General features: G+C 42.9%; 1 protein-coding gene across 1 annotated transcript in view; it reads left to right on the top strand.

Moving 5' to 3' along the window:
• Nucleotides 1-17,754, top strand: part of CPNE8 (copine 8) — a 934,223-nt gene that overhangs the window by 788,586 nt on the left and 127,883 nt on the right. The window contains exon 16 of the mRNA XM_069229743.1: nucleotides 2,480-2,607. Coding sequence (XP_069085844.1) covers nucleotides 2,480-2,607 — 128 coding nt within the window. The remainder of the gene's footprint in view (nucleotides 1-2,479; nucleotides 2,608-17,754) is intronic.

Below are 17,754 nucleotides of genomic sequence, written 5' to 3'. Positions count from 1 at the left end.
GCGCAGATGCAGACCAGCGATATTGGCAGGCTTTAAAGGGGATGTCATACAGCACAACTGCAGATGGGCTAAATCCTTGAACAAATTAGGGCACCTTCTTCAAGAGACTGAACACGCAAGTCAAACTCGACAATCACCCTGCAAGCAATATTGTAGCATTCCGTAACTTAGCTGAAACATTTTAACTCAAATCGATTTTATCACTGTATTTACGACTCCTTGGCTTTTTGTTGCTTTCCTTTTCTTTTTCTTTTCCTCTTTTCTTTTTCTCGCTTTTTTTCATGTAATGGTCTTTATTGACCGAACATGTGTTTAAATAAATACAAATACACTGCCAGAGTAGCACCTTACCAGAAGTTCTTTGACCAGCAGCCTGTGACACCACAAAGATCCCATAGTGTATAGGTGGTTGTTTATGGATACCTTAACTCCAGTTTCACTTAGGGAAAAAAGTCCTGTACCTCTTTGCCTATGGAAAAGGACCACAAATGCAGGCTTAAACTTAAATGAAGACTCGGGAAATGGCAGCATTGGAAATATATGCAGGAGGCCTGGGTAAACTGGCTGGATTGGTCTAGAGCAGGATACCTGAATATATAGAACACTACCAACTTTTCATACTGGGATTAGCCCAATTTAGAATAGAAGTGTCTGGCATAGAGTTAGCGTAACAGTGTTTATTGAGCTGATCAATACAGGAACTGAAGGCCTCTCTAACACAAAGAAAGAAAACAAAATAAAATTACCAGATCTAGTATTAGGCTTGCTTTTCTGGTAAAATGAACTCTGGTTCAAACCACTATCTCAGTCCAGGGAGATTAAGAGGCAGGTCGCAGGGTCACAGGCTAGGTAACTGCCAGGTGGTTGTCAGCAGGGTAAGAGAGTGACCATTGTCAGAGGTCTGATTTGAACAGTATCTGGAATGGCTGTAATGCACAGGTTTCCAAGTATTTTTTTGCTTGCATTTCAATCCTTGACCTTTAATTACTTTCTGCTCTCCTCTTTTCAAAGCAGGATTGTGTCTCACAACTGCTTCTGTGAAATCCTACCCAGCAGTTTTCCCTGATGCTAGGCCTGTCCCCATCAGCTCATCAGATCATCTACTTTTGACCTGCTGATTGTGTTCTCCAAGTTCCTTCATGTGACAGCAGCCTGTCAAATCCAGACATATTTCATGATAATTTTAAGGAGGGCTGTAAGCAATTTTCTTCTTCGACAAGTCAGGTCTTTTGAATACTATGACACTGGAGCTTCTGATGTTCTTTTATTCCTGGTGTCAGAGACCTCAAAGGTTCAGTCTCTTCATGCCTATGCTTCTCTAGCACTTTTAAATCAGGGGACCACTGGGTTAGATCTCCTTCCTGGTGAACCACGTATTACTTCTTAGGTTATGTGCCTCTTTCCAAGACCCTTCATTGGCCCTACTAACTGCAGGTCTACTCATGCTGGTACTTAAAGCAGATGATCAATCACTGCTGGGTTGTAGTGTAAAGGACCTGCATCCCTCTGGTATCCTGTCCCTTCTGATGCCTAAACACATCACCCTCTAGCCTTACTTGCCAAGTTCTGTGGTAGAGGTCACTCTGGATGGCTGTGGGTGGCATCGTAAGGTATTATTGGGCCTCAGTAGCACCAGAGATCTCCTGTACTCCTTTGATAGAAAGTCCTCCCAGTACACATTGGTGACAAAACCTAGACTCCCCTATTGAAGTGATATATCTCACAACAATATGCAGGACCCTGGAGTCAGCATTGAACAATTTTATGGACACCTAAATGAGATTTTTACACAAAAGGTTGGCTGAACAGAAACTTCAGACTGACACCACAACCTCCAGGAGATCTGGAGATAGGAAGGAGAGAATTTACTCCACCATGCAGATACTATGGAACGATAATGCATCACTAGCTGAAGTTACATAGATGGTGCAACTATCCAAACTAATATTTATTACACAGGAGAGAGGAGGTCAAAGTTACTATATTGCCCCTTTAACACATGGTGGAAACAGTCGCGTTCATAGCTTGACAAAGTATCCAATTTGAGTTTATTTAAGTGAAGATTCAATCCTTTCCTGTGTGATTTTCAAATAAAGAAAAAAAAAAGTCACTCCACAAAAGTTTGATGGCTCAAAACAGAAGAGCTGGAAATATAGTGCATAATTTGTTTTGTACTAAGAGGCCAGAATGCAGTGTTCCTTTATGCTGCTACAAAATATACAATTAAGAATATCAAAACTGCATATACTATTTAGTGGCTCCCACAGTGCATGGATTGCATCTACTTTCAACACCACATTGTTCAGGCAAAATAATTGCTATGACTTGAGTTGGTGAACAGTGTTCTACTATTTCATGTTTTAATTTTATTTAACTGCAAGATCAATACTCATTGTTACTTCTGTACTAGTGACAACTGTACTTTTTTTGCTCAAAGGTGAGTGTATATTTAATCATTGGCTACATTTTGCTGTTGCAGAATGGAAATCCTCAAAATCCATATTGCCATGGAATTGAAGGTGTGATGGAGGCGTATTATAAGAGCCTTAAAAATGTACAACTGTATGGTCCAACCAACTTTGCTCCTGTAATTAACCATGTTGCAAGGTATGTTTACTTTCATAGCATGATCTTCAGATATAGCGCATTACTTTTTGTATCTGAGCAGCACCATAATCACACAGCCCCATATAAATATGGAACAGTACAATCACAGTTAATATTTCCCGATTTATTGGGAATAATACGAAAACAATATTTGTGTAACTTTGGTATGTTTTCTGTTGTAGAGTGACTAATGTGTTTTGCTAAAACAGTGTGCCTTATGTTGCTAATTAAATGTAAGGAATGCATACATGAAATGTATTAAGTGTAGGCAAAGCCTCTATAGGTAAATAATTGTGCTGCAATGCATGATCTTGAATGTATTTCTCCTGTATGATTTAAAGATAGTCTTGAATGGTAGCTCTTTTGTGATATCTGGGACTGTATGCCATCATACTGACCCAGGAGAATCCTGCACTTAAAATGTGTTCCTATATTTCCTAGTCATTTCCCATTTGTTACCATAAAAGACTGGCCAATACAATTTCAGGAAGATCATATCTCCAAAAATAAAGAATTAATTTTTTTGTGAAATTACATTTTAGAATTCCTTCATATCGTTTTCAGTGATTGTAGATTGTAGATTGTAAAAAAAAAATAGCCTTATTTATTTGTAAGTTTTATATAGTGCTGCTTGTACCCTTTTGCTTTTTTCAGAGTGCTGAAGGTGGGGGGAAATTCTGATTTTGTGAGTTTGTTAGAGTCTAGTGGCAAAGGTATTTGTTTCTGCTGGGCGTGTGATGCTATGCAGTTGACCACTGAAAGGTTGCTCAAAGAAGGCTAGTTCATCTTCTCCCTCTCTGAAAGACATGGTTCAGTGGAAAGATTAATTTGACAGAAAAGAGTGCATGGGGGTGGTCGGGGCAGAATGTATGCTTCTGTCTTACAAGAGATGTATACCAATGTAGGACTTTGTGTGACTTAGGGTGATGGTGGAGCTTAGGGTTGCTCATGGCTGTCAGACTAAGTCATTTTTCCACTGTAGTGTACCTCACACCTTGAATTTTCAGTGACCTAAATCAGCAACCTAGTAGGATTCATTTAGAGCCAAACTAGCTCATTTCTAAGACATGTGGTAAGTGATTAAAATGAGGATTTATCCTTAACAGTAAGCTTCAAAGATTGCCTGTAAAAAGAGGGAAAATCCAGGTATTGTTTGTGAAAATCCTTTGTATGTGCTAGTGGTGCTCATGAAAGTAATTTATTTTCATAATGCCAAAGAATCACTAAGGATGTTAGGAATCTGTCAATCCAGAGAGTAAATAATCTCCAGGCTCTACATTGATAGCTCCAGTCATCTGTTTTGCTTTCACTTTTTGTGTCCCTTTGCTTGTCCCTAACTGGTTGAAAAACCTTTATTTTTGCACTATTTCCAACAGTACATTGGTTGTCATTTCTAGCTTCTCGGACTCTTCATTCCTATGCTCAGTCGTAGAATCTTCCCATTTTTCAATGGCCTAAAATACACTGAGGACAGTGGCCTAGGTATGAGTGGATAACCTTACCAGCATATGCATTTGGTGCTCGATGTTCACAGAAACAGATGTGCTATTTTCTTTTCAGATCATCTCTGTACTTACTCTTTGAAAACAACTAGACAATTTATTATTTAAGGGAGTTGAGGTTTTGTTTCTTTAATTTAATTCATCCAAAAGAGTCTTTTGCATTTATTCTAACTGAGATTACTGGACAAGCATTAGAATCTTCATATTGCTCAGCTTGACTTTTATAGCTAAAACAGTCTTTTAGTGATGGAGAAAGGGTGTTGAACTAATTACAGTGAATAGTGCAGGACGCCTTAAACAACCCAAAACACAAAGCAGTCTTAGGTAAAAACCAAGTGCTGGTTAAAGGTTTTTTTTCGCCTCGCTCTGTCCTAGTTTGGACTTTTGCACTGGGCAAGACTGCTGGTTCCAGGATGACAGTACTTATGTTTGTAGGTGACTATGCTTGTCCTACAACAAGTCGCAACTGTAGTCCCAACCCTTCCGGCTCACTAGCAGTACCTCACCAACAACCCAAACAGTTAAAGGTGATTTGTGGCAGCCTTTACGCATGGACTCAGAAGTATGACATCTCAGGGAGTGTTGTGGTTAAACAGAGATTACCCCTTTCTCACAAATATATTACATCTCAACCAAACACAGGCAATAACGAAGATGCAGTAATGTTTCAATAGTTTTTATTTAATACAACACAGTAAATCGTATTGGCTGCTATGATTAGGATAATGAACAGTACAAGAGATAGAATTGTAAGGACGAGGGTCATGATTATGAAGACCCCCACCATCTTGTATTTGCATAGGAAGACATAAAGCGTATCATATGTCCATGTACCCTATCATAATGGGCCTAACCTTCTACCTAGAGTAGAGCTGGGTATGTTAAACCTAATCTGCCAATGCCATGTCCCTGGAAGGAGCCCTCAACCCTGGTTATCTTGAATGAGGTCTCGAGCTCAGACTTCGGCAGAACAGTCCGGGTCAGCGTCAAGGAGACGTGCAGCATCGATAGCAGCAATGGTATCTGGTCGGAATCCCTCTGATTATCTGTCTAAAGTGTGATGTATTTATACAGATCTACTTGGACCCCTGACGTAGGTTGTTCCAAAACAATAGATAACGCTGCATGCTTGGGATAGTCATTTCTAATGTGAGCACCTACAGTTTGTTTGTCTTTGTTGCATGAGTTGACGCATTAGCGAGGTCACACTGATACCATAACTCTAAACAAAAAGACCTAACTATAAACACGGCAGCCATCTTAAAAGATTTAATTAAATAAATGGTCTAAGACAGAGCAAACTAAGTAGGTTAAAAGTCACTAGGTGACTGGGGCACGGGTTTGCAAGCCAAGGGCTGAGCTAACTCCCGTTATCCCATTAAAACAAACCAGGATTCACTCCAGCTCAACATTATGCTGGCTTGTTCTGGAGAGCAATGCCTCTGTGACCTCACTCTGTATCTGCCTCAGACTGTCTTGGAGGGATCTCTGTCTGTGTTTCTATTTTACCTCACTCTGTTGAGAGTTCACAAAGACTGTACGAGGAAACAGCCTTTCACTGTTTTTGATCTCATTTTCCACAGTACCGTCTCTGATCCTATTAGCTATGTCTGGCACCATGTAATGAGCAGCTCCAACCTGTGCTTCAGCTTCCTCAGGAGTTCCTCTGCACTTATATATCTGCAGTGACCCTGCTGAACCATGAGGCCCTAATGGAAGACTAGCGGATACAGGATATGTGAATGGGATATTGTTACTTATAAAAGTCCCTGCATACTGTAGACACATACCTATAGAAAACATGTACCGCAACTAGTCCTGGGCAGAAAACTCTGATCCGCTTGTGGAGTTTTTGGAATTCAGGCCCATCGCACTTTGCAGAGTAGCGCAGAGTTCCCAAATTCCACCATCCAGCTCACACTGGAGTTTTTTAATTGTTTTTTTAACCATTCGGGTGCACAAGATTTGCTTTTGTCACTAGTGAGCAAGCGCCACAATATTGTTAGGCCTCTATCGACCGCACCCGAGATTGTGTGCCTGCTCTCACGGCTTCCGGCTGTGACAGCACCAATATAGTGCAGCACGCAATGCACCTCAAGTAGATTTTCTTCTCGAGAAGCAGCTAAGTTTGCCTCAAAAAGAGGTTTTCAAGTGGTTTTTCTTCTCCAGCCGAATGGTCAAGTTGTTTTTAGTGCGAGAAACCTTTTCTTTTTTTACTTTTCTTAACAGAAAGGAAGTGCCCCAGAGACTCCAACATCCTGTTTCTGTCCAGCAGGCTCCTGCCAGTGCTTTGTCCATCTCCTGGTCATTTTTCACTTGGATTTTGAGGTGGAAGGATCACTCTCTTTGTATGCTGGATACATACCTTTGGATTTAAGGACTTTGTTTTGGGGATATCACACAAGTAAGGGTGTAGTTTGTTTGTATAACAGTGTTGTTTGTTTGATAGGGTATGCACCAGTAATTTCTTTTCCATTTATTTGAATTTTAAATGTGATTGTGGTGGGTTATTTTTTTGTATTTCATTTTTTATCACTTGTAAAGAAAAACTGTTGCACAGTTCAGTATCCTTTCTCCATGTTTGTTACATTTGCAATATTCATTTATTTTGCAATGTGGCCTAAACTTCCAACGGGCCATCTAGCCAGTAGGCCCAGTAGTAGTAGTAGTCATCAGTGCATGAAAGAAATGTTTCTGTGGTATAAGTTTTTAAAACTTCATTTAGGGCAGGGATGGCATTGCATTAAATTAAACATGTTGGCTTTTGTTTGCATTTCATTTTTTCCTGCAAAAAGTGTATATGTGGTAAAATGTGATGTCATACAAGGATGTGTTGTAAAACTCGTAAAGGCCCAGGTCATTTTCGTGTTTTGCCTCATTGAATTAATTTTCTTCAGTTTTACCACCATGCCTCCTTTTTCTGGCCTGTGTGTGTGTTTGTCATCAGCCACCATTTGTCTTTGTTCACCATGCCATGCTATGTGGCCAGAGGCCATTTTGTGTAGTTTGTGTCCATAGGCCTGTATGTGTTCTTTGTCCCCCATGCCTCCTTTCTCACTGTTGTTGTTAGACCAATTGGCTGGCAGCCCTTTTGTGCATCCAGCCAGTGTGCCTTTGCCATAGGCTTGCATATGTTCTTGTTCCCCATGCCTCCTTGCTCGCTTTTTTTGTTTGACCATGTGACTGGCAGCCATTTTGTGCATCCACCCAGTGTTCCTTTGCCATAGTCTTGCATGTGTTCTTTGTTCTCCATGCTTCTTTGCTCACTGTTGTTGTTCAGCCATGTGGCTTGTGGCCATTTTGTTCATCCAGCCAGTGTGCCTTTGTCATAGGCTTGCATGTGTTCATTGTTCCCCATGCCTCCTTTCTCGCTATTGTTGTTTGATTATGTGATCTGAAGCCATTTAGTGCATCCAGCCAGCGTGCCTATGCCATTGGCTTGCATGTGTTGTTTGTTGTCCATGCCTCCTTGCTCACTGTTTGTTTGACCATGTGGCTGGCAGTAATATCAGGCTAATATTATACTTGAGGATCATTATCGTATGTGTATGTATGTATGTATGTATGTATATATATACATATATATATATATATATATATAATATTATTTTGATGAATAGTGCTCATATTATTACATGTTTTTTCTTTTGCATTTTTCATTTTCCACCTCCTTGCCTCACCATAGGTTTCTTTCTTCTCATCCTTCCATACAAACATAAGCAATTTTTTTTTTTTTTTTTTGTGTAATTTGTTTTCTTTTTTTCTTTTCTTTTTTTAAAACATTTTTTACATTGATTTAATTTTATTTTTTAATTTATTTCATTTTTATTTGCATTTTGCCTTAATCCATCAATCCATGCACCATAGGTGCACAGCCGTGCTACAGCATTCAGTTTCTTTAGTTATAATTCCATTTAGTCCTGGACACCCTGGCTGCGGTGCACTGCAGACACATCAATATTATTCATATTTTTAACGATTATTCAATTACCCACTAGACCACCTGGTCTGCATAAGTTTTTTTAAGGATTATTCCATTTACCCATGCACCTCTAAAACTACCGCAGGTGTCTCCTTTCGAATAGATGGGCATAAAGCAATGAGCAATATCTGTATGTTGAGTTGCCTAATTAGAAAATAAAATTTATGATATGGTGGTGGTGTGGCTTGATTTTACAATGTTTGGATGAATTGTTATTTATTACATAAATACCCAACCACACTAATATTGCCTTGTCTGTACTATTGCAACCTGCAGTAATGCTACATTTCACTAACTACATGTTTTTCTTGTTTGGCTGCGTTTAGGTGTACAAGAGAAAAAGACACAACTCCCCCAGTACTGCCAAACAGTATGCCTCTACAGTGACTTCAGTCCTCCAATCTCTTCCGCTTGTGCAGCTTAGTACCACTGCCAACTGAGAGCTTTAAGATGGCCCAAAAAAAATGTATCCCAAGAAGAAGAAGCTTTTCACCAGTGGCATGCCGACCACAACCTTTTTGGGAGACGTGTGCCTCCCACACCTGCCTCTGAGGAACCTGGGTGCAGCACTCCTACATCAACAGACCCACCCCACCCCATCCTAAGCCCAAGACCATGTCTGTCAGTGAGGCAGCCACTGCATTCATGGTGACGCCAATGAGCAGTTATGTTGAATTGGATTTGTACCTTTCACAAAGTACTACCCAGTCATTTAAAGAAACAGAGCAAAGTGGACATCATCCTGCCAAACAAGAACCTTTCCTTTTAGAATCACTGGCTCCCAGTTCTCCAGCAAGGAAAATGAGCGGGTACTACTCCACCATCGTCTCCCAGCACCACTTCTGATGATGATGATAGGGACATGGAGTAGACCCCAGCAGAGTCTGGGAGATGCCAGGAGAGGCAAGGGGAAAGGAAAGTTCCTGAAAACCTTAGAATTATGGAAGGGGGTGATGAGGAGAATGAGGACGATGAGCCAGTCATTGTGAATGCTGGCACAGAGGATTCTGGTGTTACCAATCAACCTGCTTCAAGGGGTGTAGCACAGATAGCACTGTCAGCTCCCATATTTGTAAAGCCCCCAGATGAGGCCTGCACCCACTCCTAACTCAGTAGAAAAATGCACTGTAGAGAGGCATTCAATGACACACCCACCTACCTTTTAGTTCTTCAGGCACTGGACCACTTAGAAAGTACTTCTTTACACTTAGCATAACAGGATAACATTTCAATGTGTTCCGTTTGACACGCAAGTGTGCGTCAAGGTAAGCCTGGTTCACATTAAGGCACTGGTGGCCAAATGACCCATATGAAAAACCATCATGCAGTCCGGTGGGAGGAGCACCTTAAAAAGAAATTGCTGAACATGGTTGTGGTGGTGAAGGTTAAGAGAGCCAGGAAACATCAACTACAATTCTAATCATGGTGGGAGGTGATAAGGAAGAAGAAGGTGATATCCTCATGTAAAACAGCATTGTCCCCAGCAGTGCACCAGAATAACCCACCTCAGCGATCTCACAATGGAACAAGAAGACTCAGAGTCAGTTGGATACACCACAGTATAGACTCACCACCCTACGACACACAAAGTGTGCCACCATCTACTTCTTGAAAGTTGCTGCATCTGTGGCCCCAGAAAAGAAGACACTCCAGGTTGCTATTACTTGAATGTTTAGGCAAGAGGGGCCCTACAACTGCAACCACCCCACAGCTTGTTTGTTCAATGGGAAGCTGGCAAAAATGTTAGCACTGGATGTCACGACTTACGCGCTGCTTTAACCTGGAGTCTGCTGAACGAATGGCGAGGTTCTTGTTCCTGAATGTTCGGCCTTGGCCCAGGTAGGGGCAACTCTTTCTGGTAGCCACTGTGCTGCGGGCGATAGGAACGCCAAGGGCAGGCCATGTCCTACAGAAATAGTGCCAGAGGGAAAAAAACCCTAATAAGGGGAAAAAACCTCCAAAAAGGAAATTTCCAGGAACAGGAGCAAAAGTCAAAAAGTAAATACAAGATCAAAAAAGATCAGGAAAAACACTGAAACTGACGTGAACCAGTACCTGACACAAGGAAGAAGCAGCGAAGACACCATCCAAACAGAAAGTGTTGCATCGTAAGGAGGGAAAGAAGCACAGCCCTTAAATACCCCAAAACAGGAAGCGACCAACAGGAAGTGCAAGGACACCATATTAGATAGGGAAAAACACATAGAAAGTAATGGACAAGGAGCCATAGAAGTAGGGAACCAAAGCATCCTGGGAAGAGAGGGGAATAATGGGAAAGAAGGAAAAACAAATGAGGGCGACAGAAAGGAAAGGACAACAATAGCAGGTGAGTGGGGGAGGGTTGAACATGCCCGAATGTGTGCTGCGCTATGAAAAACGAGGCCCCATGCCAAATTTGGGGCCTCGTATGCTGCACGATAGGCGCACAACACTGGACCTCCTTCCTTTTCCTTTTGCGGAAGGAGTGGGATTCATAGTACTTGTGGAATCCATCTGCTTGAAATGGAAGGTTCCAGGTCAGACCTCTTTTGCCAGAGTTGCTGTTCCAGCGCTGCATCACGATGTGCTACAATTGGTTGGACAAGCTTTGCAGCAAAGTGTTGTTCACACTATCGACCTAACAACAGACATGTGAACCAGTTGTCAGGCGACAGATTACATATGCATCACTTTACACGGGATCTTTTTTTGTGGTGGTAAAGCAAAAGCAATCTACAGGTCTTGGCCCTGAAGAACGTTTTAGGAGAATTTGGAGGCATGTAACAGTAGCCATGTTCACCATGGAGAAATCACATACAGCTACAAACATCTTGGATGAATTTAACAGCAAGGTGTTTAAATTGCCGTGACCCAGAGGTCTCCGAACTGGATTTGTTGCCACGAACAATGGCAGTAACATAGTCAAGGCCATGGCAGACAGAGGCTGGTTCAGGTTCCTGTGTTTGGTGCATTGCATCAACCTGCTTGTGCAAGACTTTCTCAAAAGTTAAGACAGAGTCAGCAACATACTGACCACCTGCAGAAGAATCTGCACTAATTTCATCTATTCTTTTAAAGGCTGGAAGCATTTGTGAATTATTCAGCATGTTAATCAAGTACCAGTAAAAGCCCTGATACAGGGTACAGGGGTGCCAACCTATTTGAACCCGACCTATTACATGTTGCAACGTTTGTTTGAGCAATACAGACAGAACAATGTCTGTCATTCAAAGAGGAGGGGATGCAATTGGGCAAGCTGTGACCATGGATGCAGACAGATGGGGCCTAGTCAAATGCCCAACTCAGATGCTACTCCTTTTTTTAGGTTTTCTCTAGGGAAGTAAGCAAGGAGGACAGTACGATGGACCAAGCTATCCCTTTGCTGCATCTGCTGCAGGACCAGCTAAAGAAGGTGTCTGAAAGTTTGGCATATGGAGGTGTGAACAAATACACAGAAGCGCATGCCTTGGTTGAGGGCTCATTCTCTCGCTTAGCCTGTAATGCAAGGCTGCAAAATGACATCATCTTGTTGAAAGAGTCCATCTGTACCACACTACTTGATCTATAGTACAAAAAAGTTCTGCCCACTTTCATTTCTTTTTTTGAAGGGGATGTTTCTAAATACAAGAGATGGATTGTTGAGCATGGTGGAGACCTGGAAGAACGGCTGGAACTTAAGGTTCTACTCCACAGTTATGGGTTGTAATCTTTAATTTCCAGAGAGGACAGACTTGTCTCACTGCAGCCAACGCCAGCAACAGGAACACAGAAAACAGCAGCAACAGAAGAATCGGACCCAACCTCTCCATTGGCTTGGTTTCACATTCACATGGCAGGTCTTAAGTCCAGTACAGAGGTGAGAGCAAAATAGGTCAAGCAAGTGACAGCACCAGTGACCATTCAGAGGATGCTCTAGGAGTATCTGGGTGACCCAAAGAAAGGGCTATATGGAATCAAAACACATTGCTGTATTGGTACGGAAATATTCACCAATGGCCAGAGCTCAACAGGCTAGGAATAGAGTATCTGGCTTGTCATATAGCCAGGGTGTTTGCTGAGCAAGTGTTCAGTGCAGCTGGCACAATTGTTACAGTGAGGACTAGTATCATGCTTCAAAATGTGGAGACATTAACTATGATCAAAATGACATTACTAAATAAAATGATGGACGGAGTGTTGCAAATTTTTTCAAACACTAACTCCCAGTCACAGATCTGGGTTTAATCCATTGTTATTTTGCTCGCCACATCATCCCAGTTTGGACCCAGCCATATGCAAATCAGTTGACCCTGCTGCCAATAGGAACAGTCCAGCCTGAACTGCCAAGCCAGGTCCTCCCTGGACCCGAAACAAATGTCTTGGGACCGCTTCCCTGTAGAACCCCTCATCAGCCAGGCCAGCTTAAATCCACTGGTGCAGTGCCCAAAAGACCCACATCTGGGCATACCCTTAGCCACTTAGGACGCACATAGCAACATCACAAAATAAAATGATGGACGAAGAGTTTGAAGACAAACTCAACTTCCCGTCTGAGTATGCCAGTGCCACCATAGAACATTTTAATTGTTGGTTTCTCGTTGAACTTTTCTTTACAAAATAAAAAGAGTTGATAGTGGAACACTAGGTCTGGGTTGGATTCATGCTGCCCTACCATTTTTAGTCACATCTATGGCTGGATGGGAGTTGGACCAGTGTGCAGTGAAGAAGCATTCCCAATACCTTCATGACATTAGAGACAAAGCCTGCCTACCTTGCATGCCTATCACTTTTTTTTCCATCCCTTAGCAGGGCTGCCCCCAGATGATCATTTATTTACAAGAGTGTCAATACCAAATTCCATTGTGTTGCTTGCATCAAGGATACAATTGTGTGCCTAACCTACCTGTGCTTAGATTGGAAGAGGTAACTATAATGAACTACAACTGTAGCAACAATGAGTGAGTGATTGTGAGTGATGATTTATGTGGTGGCAGACTGTGATGAAGGTGTTCAATTGATAGTAAGTGTGATTTTGTTTTGTGCCTGATGGGTGATCATTTTTCCTGAAGGTAATTGGCCTTTATAAACTCACTTAGTGAAAATGTACCTGTATGGTCCAATCCTTTTTTCAGGTTCTTCAGAGGCCAGACCTGTCACTTTAGTTAATAAACACAATTCTATACAAAATACAGCAATTCTGTTTCTCTATTTACGCTTCAGCAGCACAGTACTACACATCCATCTTGTTTGGGCCGGGACTGCCACGGAGTTACTCGGAGTCAAGAGGAGGATGGAAGGACTCAGGGCGGGACTACCTCATCAACAGCTAGAAAAAGGGGATTTATCAACTTCAAATGGAAATCATGACTCTGAGGCCTAGTATGCAGCTATGTGGAATGGTGAGAGTTGCTTTGATTTGGGAAATGCTAGAGAGAGAGAGAGAGCGAGAGAGAGTGTGTGAGAGAGCGAGAGTGTGTGTTTCTGTGTGTATGTGTTGCGTTGCACTGGTGGCATAAGTGAAGCTCCAAGTCCTCTTCTTTTCTCTGGGAGTTTTCTTGGCACACTCCTAATGAAGCTTACCTTCCTTCTGTCCTCCTTGACTCTAAAATACAATTTATGTTTTACAATCTGCAGGCCTTCTCCTCTCCTGCACAAATGAAAGAGTGATGGACAGCCTCAGGAGAATGTCAATGCACTGCCCAATTTGGCACTACAGTATAATTTTTCTTTTAACAATGATTTTTTTTTAGATCTGGTTGGGTTCAATTCACTCCTCTATATGTTGATTTTTCAAACCTAGATGACAGAACATTTAGATATCTATAAGTTGGGTCTCTGGTATATTTATAACCTACTAACTCTCAGTTTTTATTTCAATTTATTTGGCTGTGATTTTTTGTTGTTGTTTAATCGTACAGTTGGAGATCACCTTGGTGGGAGTGGGATCTCGCTGTGATGCCTTTAGTAGCATAAAGAAGGCATCTTGGGAAATCCTCTAGTGAGGTGTTGGAACTTGTAAGACTGACAGAGGGAGCACCTGCCAGCCATCAATCACTTCATCTATTCAGTTAAGAGAACTGTGGGGTGAAGTGAACTACTTTACTTAGTACATAACTAACTATGTAACTAACTTCTACTGCAGATAAGATAAGTGCTTGTTTTTCTATATTACTGTAGGCAATATAGGGAATGGCAGCATACCCTCCTAACTGGCATACACTTACAGAAATAGATTAAAAAGACAGGCTGTGCGAAAAGGCAGCAGTGCAAAGTTAAAGTGAAACACAAAAAACTTTAGACATAAAGTGGATTACACAAATTTCCCTTTTGCTAACATATAAAATATAAATAATAAAATTATAAAACCCACCCCTCTCCCATATATTTCCCCCATCCCCAACCAATGTCCAAAATAAATGTCCAAATTCAAATTGTACAGGTCAAAGAAAAATGCCCTTCCCAAATTCCCACCCACAACAGCTCCCTCCCACAAAATAATAAGTAAAAAAAGGCTAATAGAGGGCATCCTCTGAGGATCTCCAGATGCTGATTGTAGGCCCTGAGGAAGGCTATCCAACGACCCAAGTACACTAGCTCGTAGGGATGGCAAAGCTGTTCTGAAAGGGGTGTAGCAATTGGACCGGTAGCTCCCCAATGCTGATGGTGCTAGTGTTGCCTGGAGTCACAGGTGGTTGGCTGGTGGAACTGGGCCCAGGTCCAGGGGCATGTGCTGGGCCCTCCTCATCCATCAGCTGCTGGAAGTGTCCACTGATGGCCTCCAGCCTCTGCTGCCAAAGCCAGGCCACGATCTCCCACGGGTCAGTGGTGTTGGTGGACCACCAGCAGGATTAGTTATATCAACAAAGGAAAAAAAAGAGTAAAGACAAATTATAAAAAAAAATTCTAATTAAATCACATAGGGGGTCATTATGACCCTGGCGGAAGGCGGAGAAGCGGCGGTAAGACCGCCAACAGGCTGGCGGTCTTTTTTTGGGAATTATGACCATGGCGGTTACTGCCATGGTCATCCGCCGGTTCTCCGTTCCGCCCGCCGGGCTGGAGACCTGGGTCTCCAGCCCGGTGGCGGTCACTGTACCGCCGGCGGTATTTTGACCTGGCTTACCGCCGTGGATTTCCTGCAGTTGGAACCGCCATGAAATCCATGGCGGTAAGCACTATCAGTGCCAGGGAATTCATTCCCTGGCACTGATAGGGGTCTCCCCCACCCCCCTCCCCCACTCCAAATCCATCCCCTACACCCCCCTACATCCCTGCCACCCCCCAAAGGTGGCAGGGCCCCTCTCCCCACCCCGACCCCCAACATCACAGAACTCACACACACACGACACGCACGCAGGCACCACCAACACACACACGCACACACACCGACATACATGCCTACATCCACACACACAGTAAGACACGCACGCACACCCACTTTCATACTTACACGCACACATCCATACAGACATACTCACAGACATACACGCACTCATTCCCAAAACACGCAACACCCCCGGAAGCATACACGCACTCACACACCCCCTCTACATACACAGACACACACCCCCATGCACCCACAAACACACAACGTCCCCCTCCCCTAACAGACGATCGACTTACCTGTTCCGTCGATCCTCCGGGAGGGGATGGGAGCCATGGGGCTGCTCCGCCGACACCACACCGCCAAACAGAACACTGCCACGCCGAATCACAGGACGTGATTCGGCGGGCGGTGTTCTGTTGGCGTGAAGGTGGAGCAACCTCCACTTCCCCGTCGCCCGCCAGTATGGCTGTTGGCGGCTCTCCGTCGGAAAAAGGCCGGAGAGCAGCCAACAGTCATAATACGCCAAGCGGCAAACCGCCACTACTGGCGGTCTTCCGCACGGCGGTCCCTTGGCGGTCTTGTAAAAAGACCGCCGAGGTTGTAATGACCACCATAGTGCCAGAGTATAAGTATATTGGCACTTGTCCCCTAGGGCCATTGGAATTTTGATGTGATGATTAGGAAAGTCCGTCCCAGGGAGGGACATGATTTTAACAACATAAGCCTCACACAATACCACTGACTGGCTTAAAGGAGGCAGCAAAAGATAAAAAAAACAGTGATTTAATTCCTAAAAAATTAAACCACTCAGACACTCCATGTGGAAGAAAAAAAAATAACTATGTTTAATGAGTAAGGCATCATCAGCAATGCAGTACATGTATTGTATTTGTGTTGTGTTCAATGACTAGAAGGGTGCTAGCTAGTGCATCAGGTACTACAAATGTTCTTCTCTCTGCAGTTGGCACAGATGTAATGGACAAAAAATTGTCTTTGATTCCAGTTACACAAATCAAATGCATTGACTTGGCATTAAGGGATAGAAAATGAAACTTGACATACGCACTGATTTAGACTAGAGTTCGGTGGAGGGATGACAGACATCCTGCCCGCCATATTGCAATTCATATTATGGTAAATGGGATATCTGTCACGTTTGTGACAGAGTAACCCCTTCCGCAAAACTCTAAATCAGACCCTTAGTCTGCTGCAGCAGGGTGATGTACAGGGAAAAGTCTGGGTAGGTACGGGAGAGGTTTTGCTATTGAACAGTGGTGACAGGGTGGTTCACCGATGATATAGCTTAGGCTTGGTCAGTCACTGTAGGTGAAACAAAGTTGATGAATGTCAAATTTGAACAGGTGTAAATCCATTATGGAAGCTATATGAAGTATGAACCACTTGTCTGGGCCATAACAGTTTTTTTCTTTCAATGTGAACAGAACTTGGGAATGAATAAAGGGTGAGATTCTAGAGGAGGTGCCTATTTGGGCACTGGGTGGAAGAGAAAGACACCTTATTTTTGTTTTGGTTTGCAATCTATTGAAAGCTTTGTAAATGCTACATTAACAGAAGCAGATGCACATTGCATAGCCAACACTGTAGTGCTTGGATTGAACCTTGCTGCAGTTTAGTGGGACCATCATGTCGCATGGGTCGCGACTTGCGAATTGCCATGGGCATGGAGGAAGAGGGGAGGGAGAGAGAAGTATCTGTCTGACTTAACAAATACAGTGGTCATACTAGAAATTGTCAATTACCAAGCAATGTGACTTACCACTACCCATTCCTGCTGCTACAGAGGCTCCCTCTTTAGGTGCTGCATTATGTGATAGAAACTTCTAGCTGCAGATTCCTTACCTTTAGAATTTCCTAGCATCAGTTTGCAATCCAGAACTTTTGCAGAGCAATATCCTGGTGCGTGTCTTCGGGCATCATTCGGATCCATGTGGCATCATCAACGTTGTTGAGCCATCTGTGACGTCACGGTCACCTATAAAGGCACCACCCAGGCGTACATACGTCAGTTCTTTTACTTCTGCATCAGTTAAAGCAGATCTGGTACCGAGCTATCCTGTCTTTTTTGCAGCCCTTTTCAACCTTTTTGTTGAGACTTTTTTGCCCCGGTGCAGATGACATCCAGGAGGACTGGGTTCCAGCCATGTGGTGCCTGCCACCGCTCCATCTCATCCATATAGCGGAACTCTGCAAACTTCGCCAATCCCTACCCATATGTAAGACACTTTGACTGTGAGGGCCCCTAGTAGGTAGATCCAGAAAAAATGTACATGTTTAACCATATTGTGTTTCTCCAGATGTTGGCCTTATTCATTAGAGGGCAAAGCACACACCATAGTTGAATAAAAGTTGAATACATA

This window comes from Pleurodeles waltl, chromosome 4_1 (genome assembly GCF_031143425.1).
Source record: "Pleurodeles waltl isolate 20211129_DDA chromosome 4_1, aPleWal1.hap1.20221129, whole genome shotgun sequence".
Classification (NCBI taxonomy): Eukaryota; Metazoa; Chordata; class Amphibia; order Caudata; family Salamandridae; genus Pleurodeles; species Pleurodeles waltl.
Note: the sequence above shows the minus strand (reverse complement) of the source record. Positions and strands in the feature narration are given on the sequence as shown.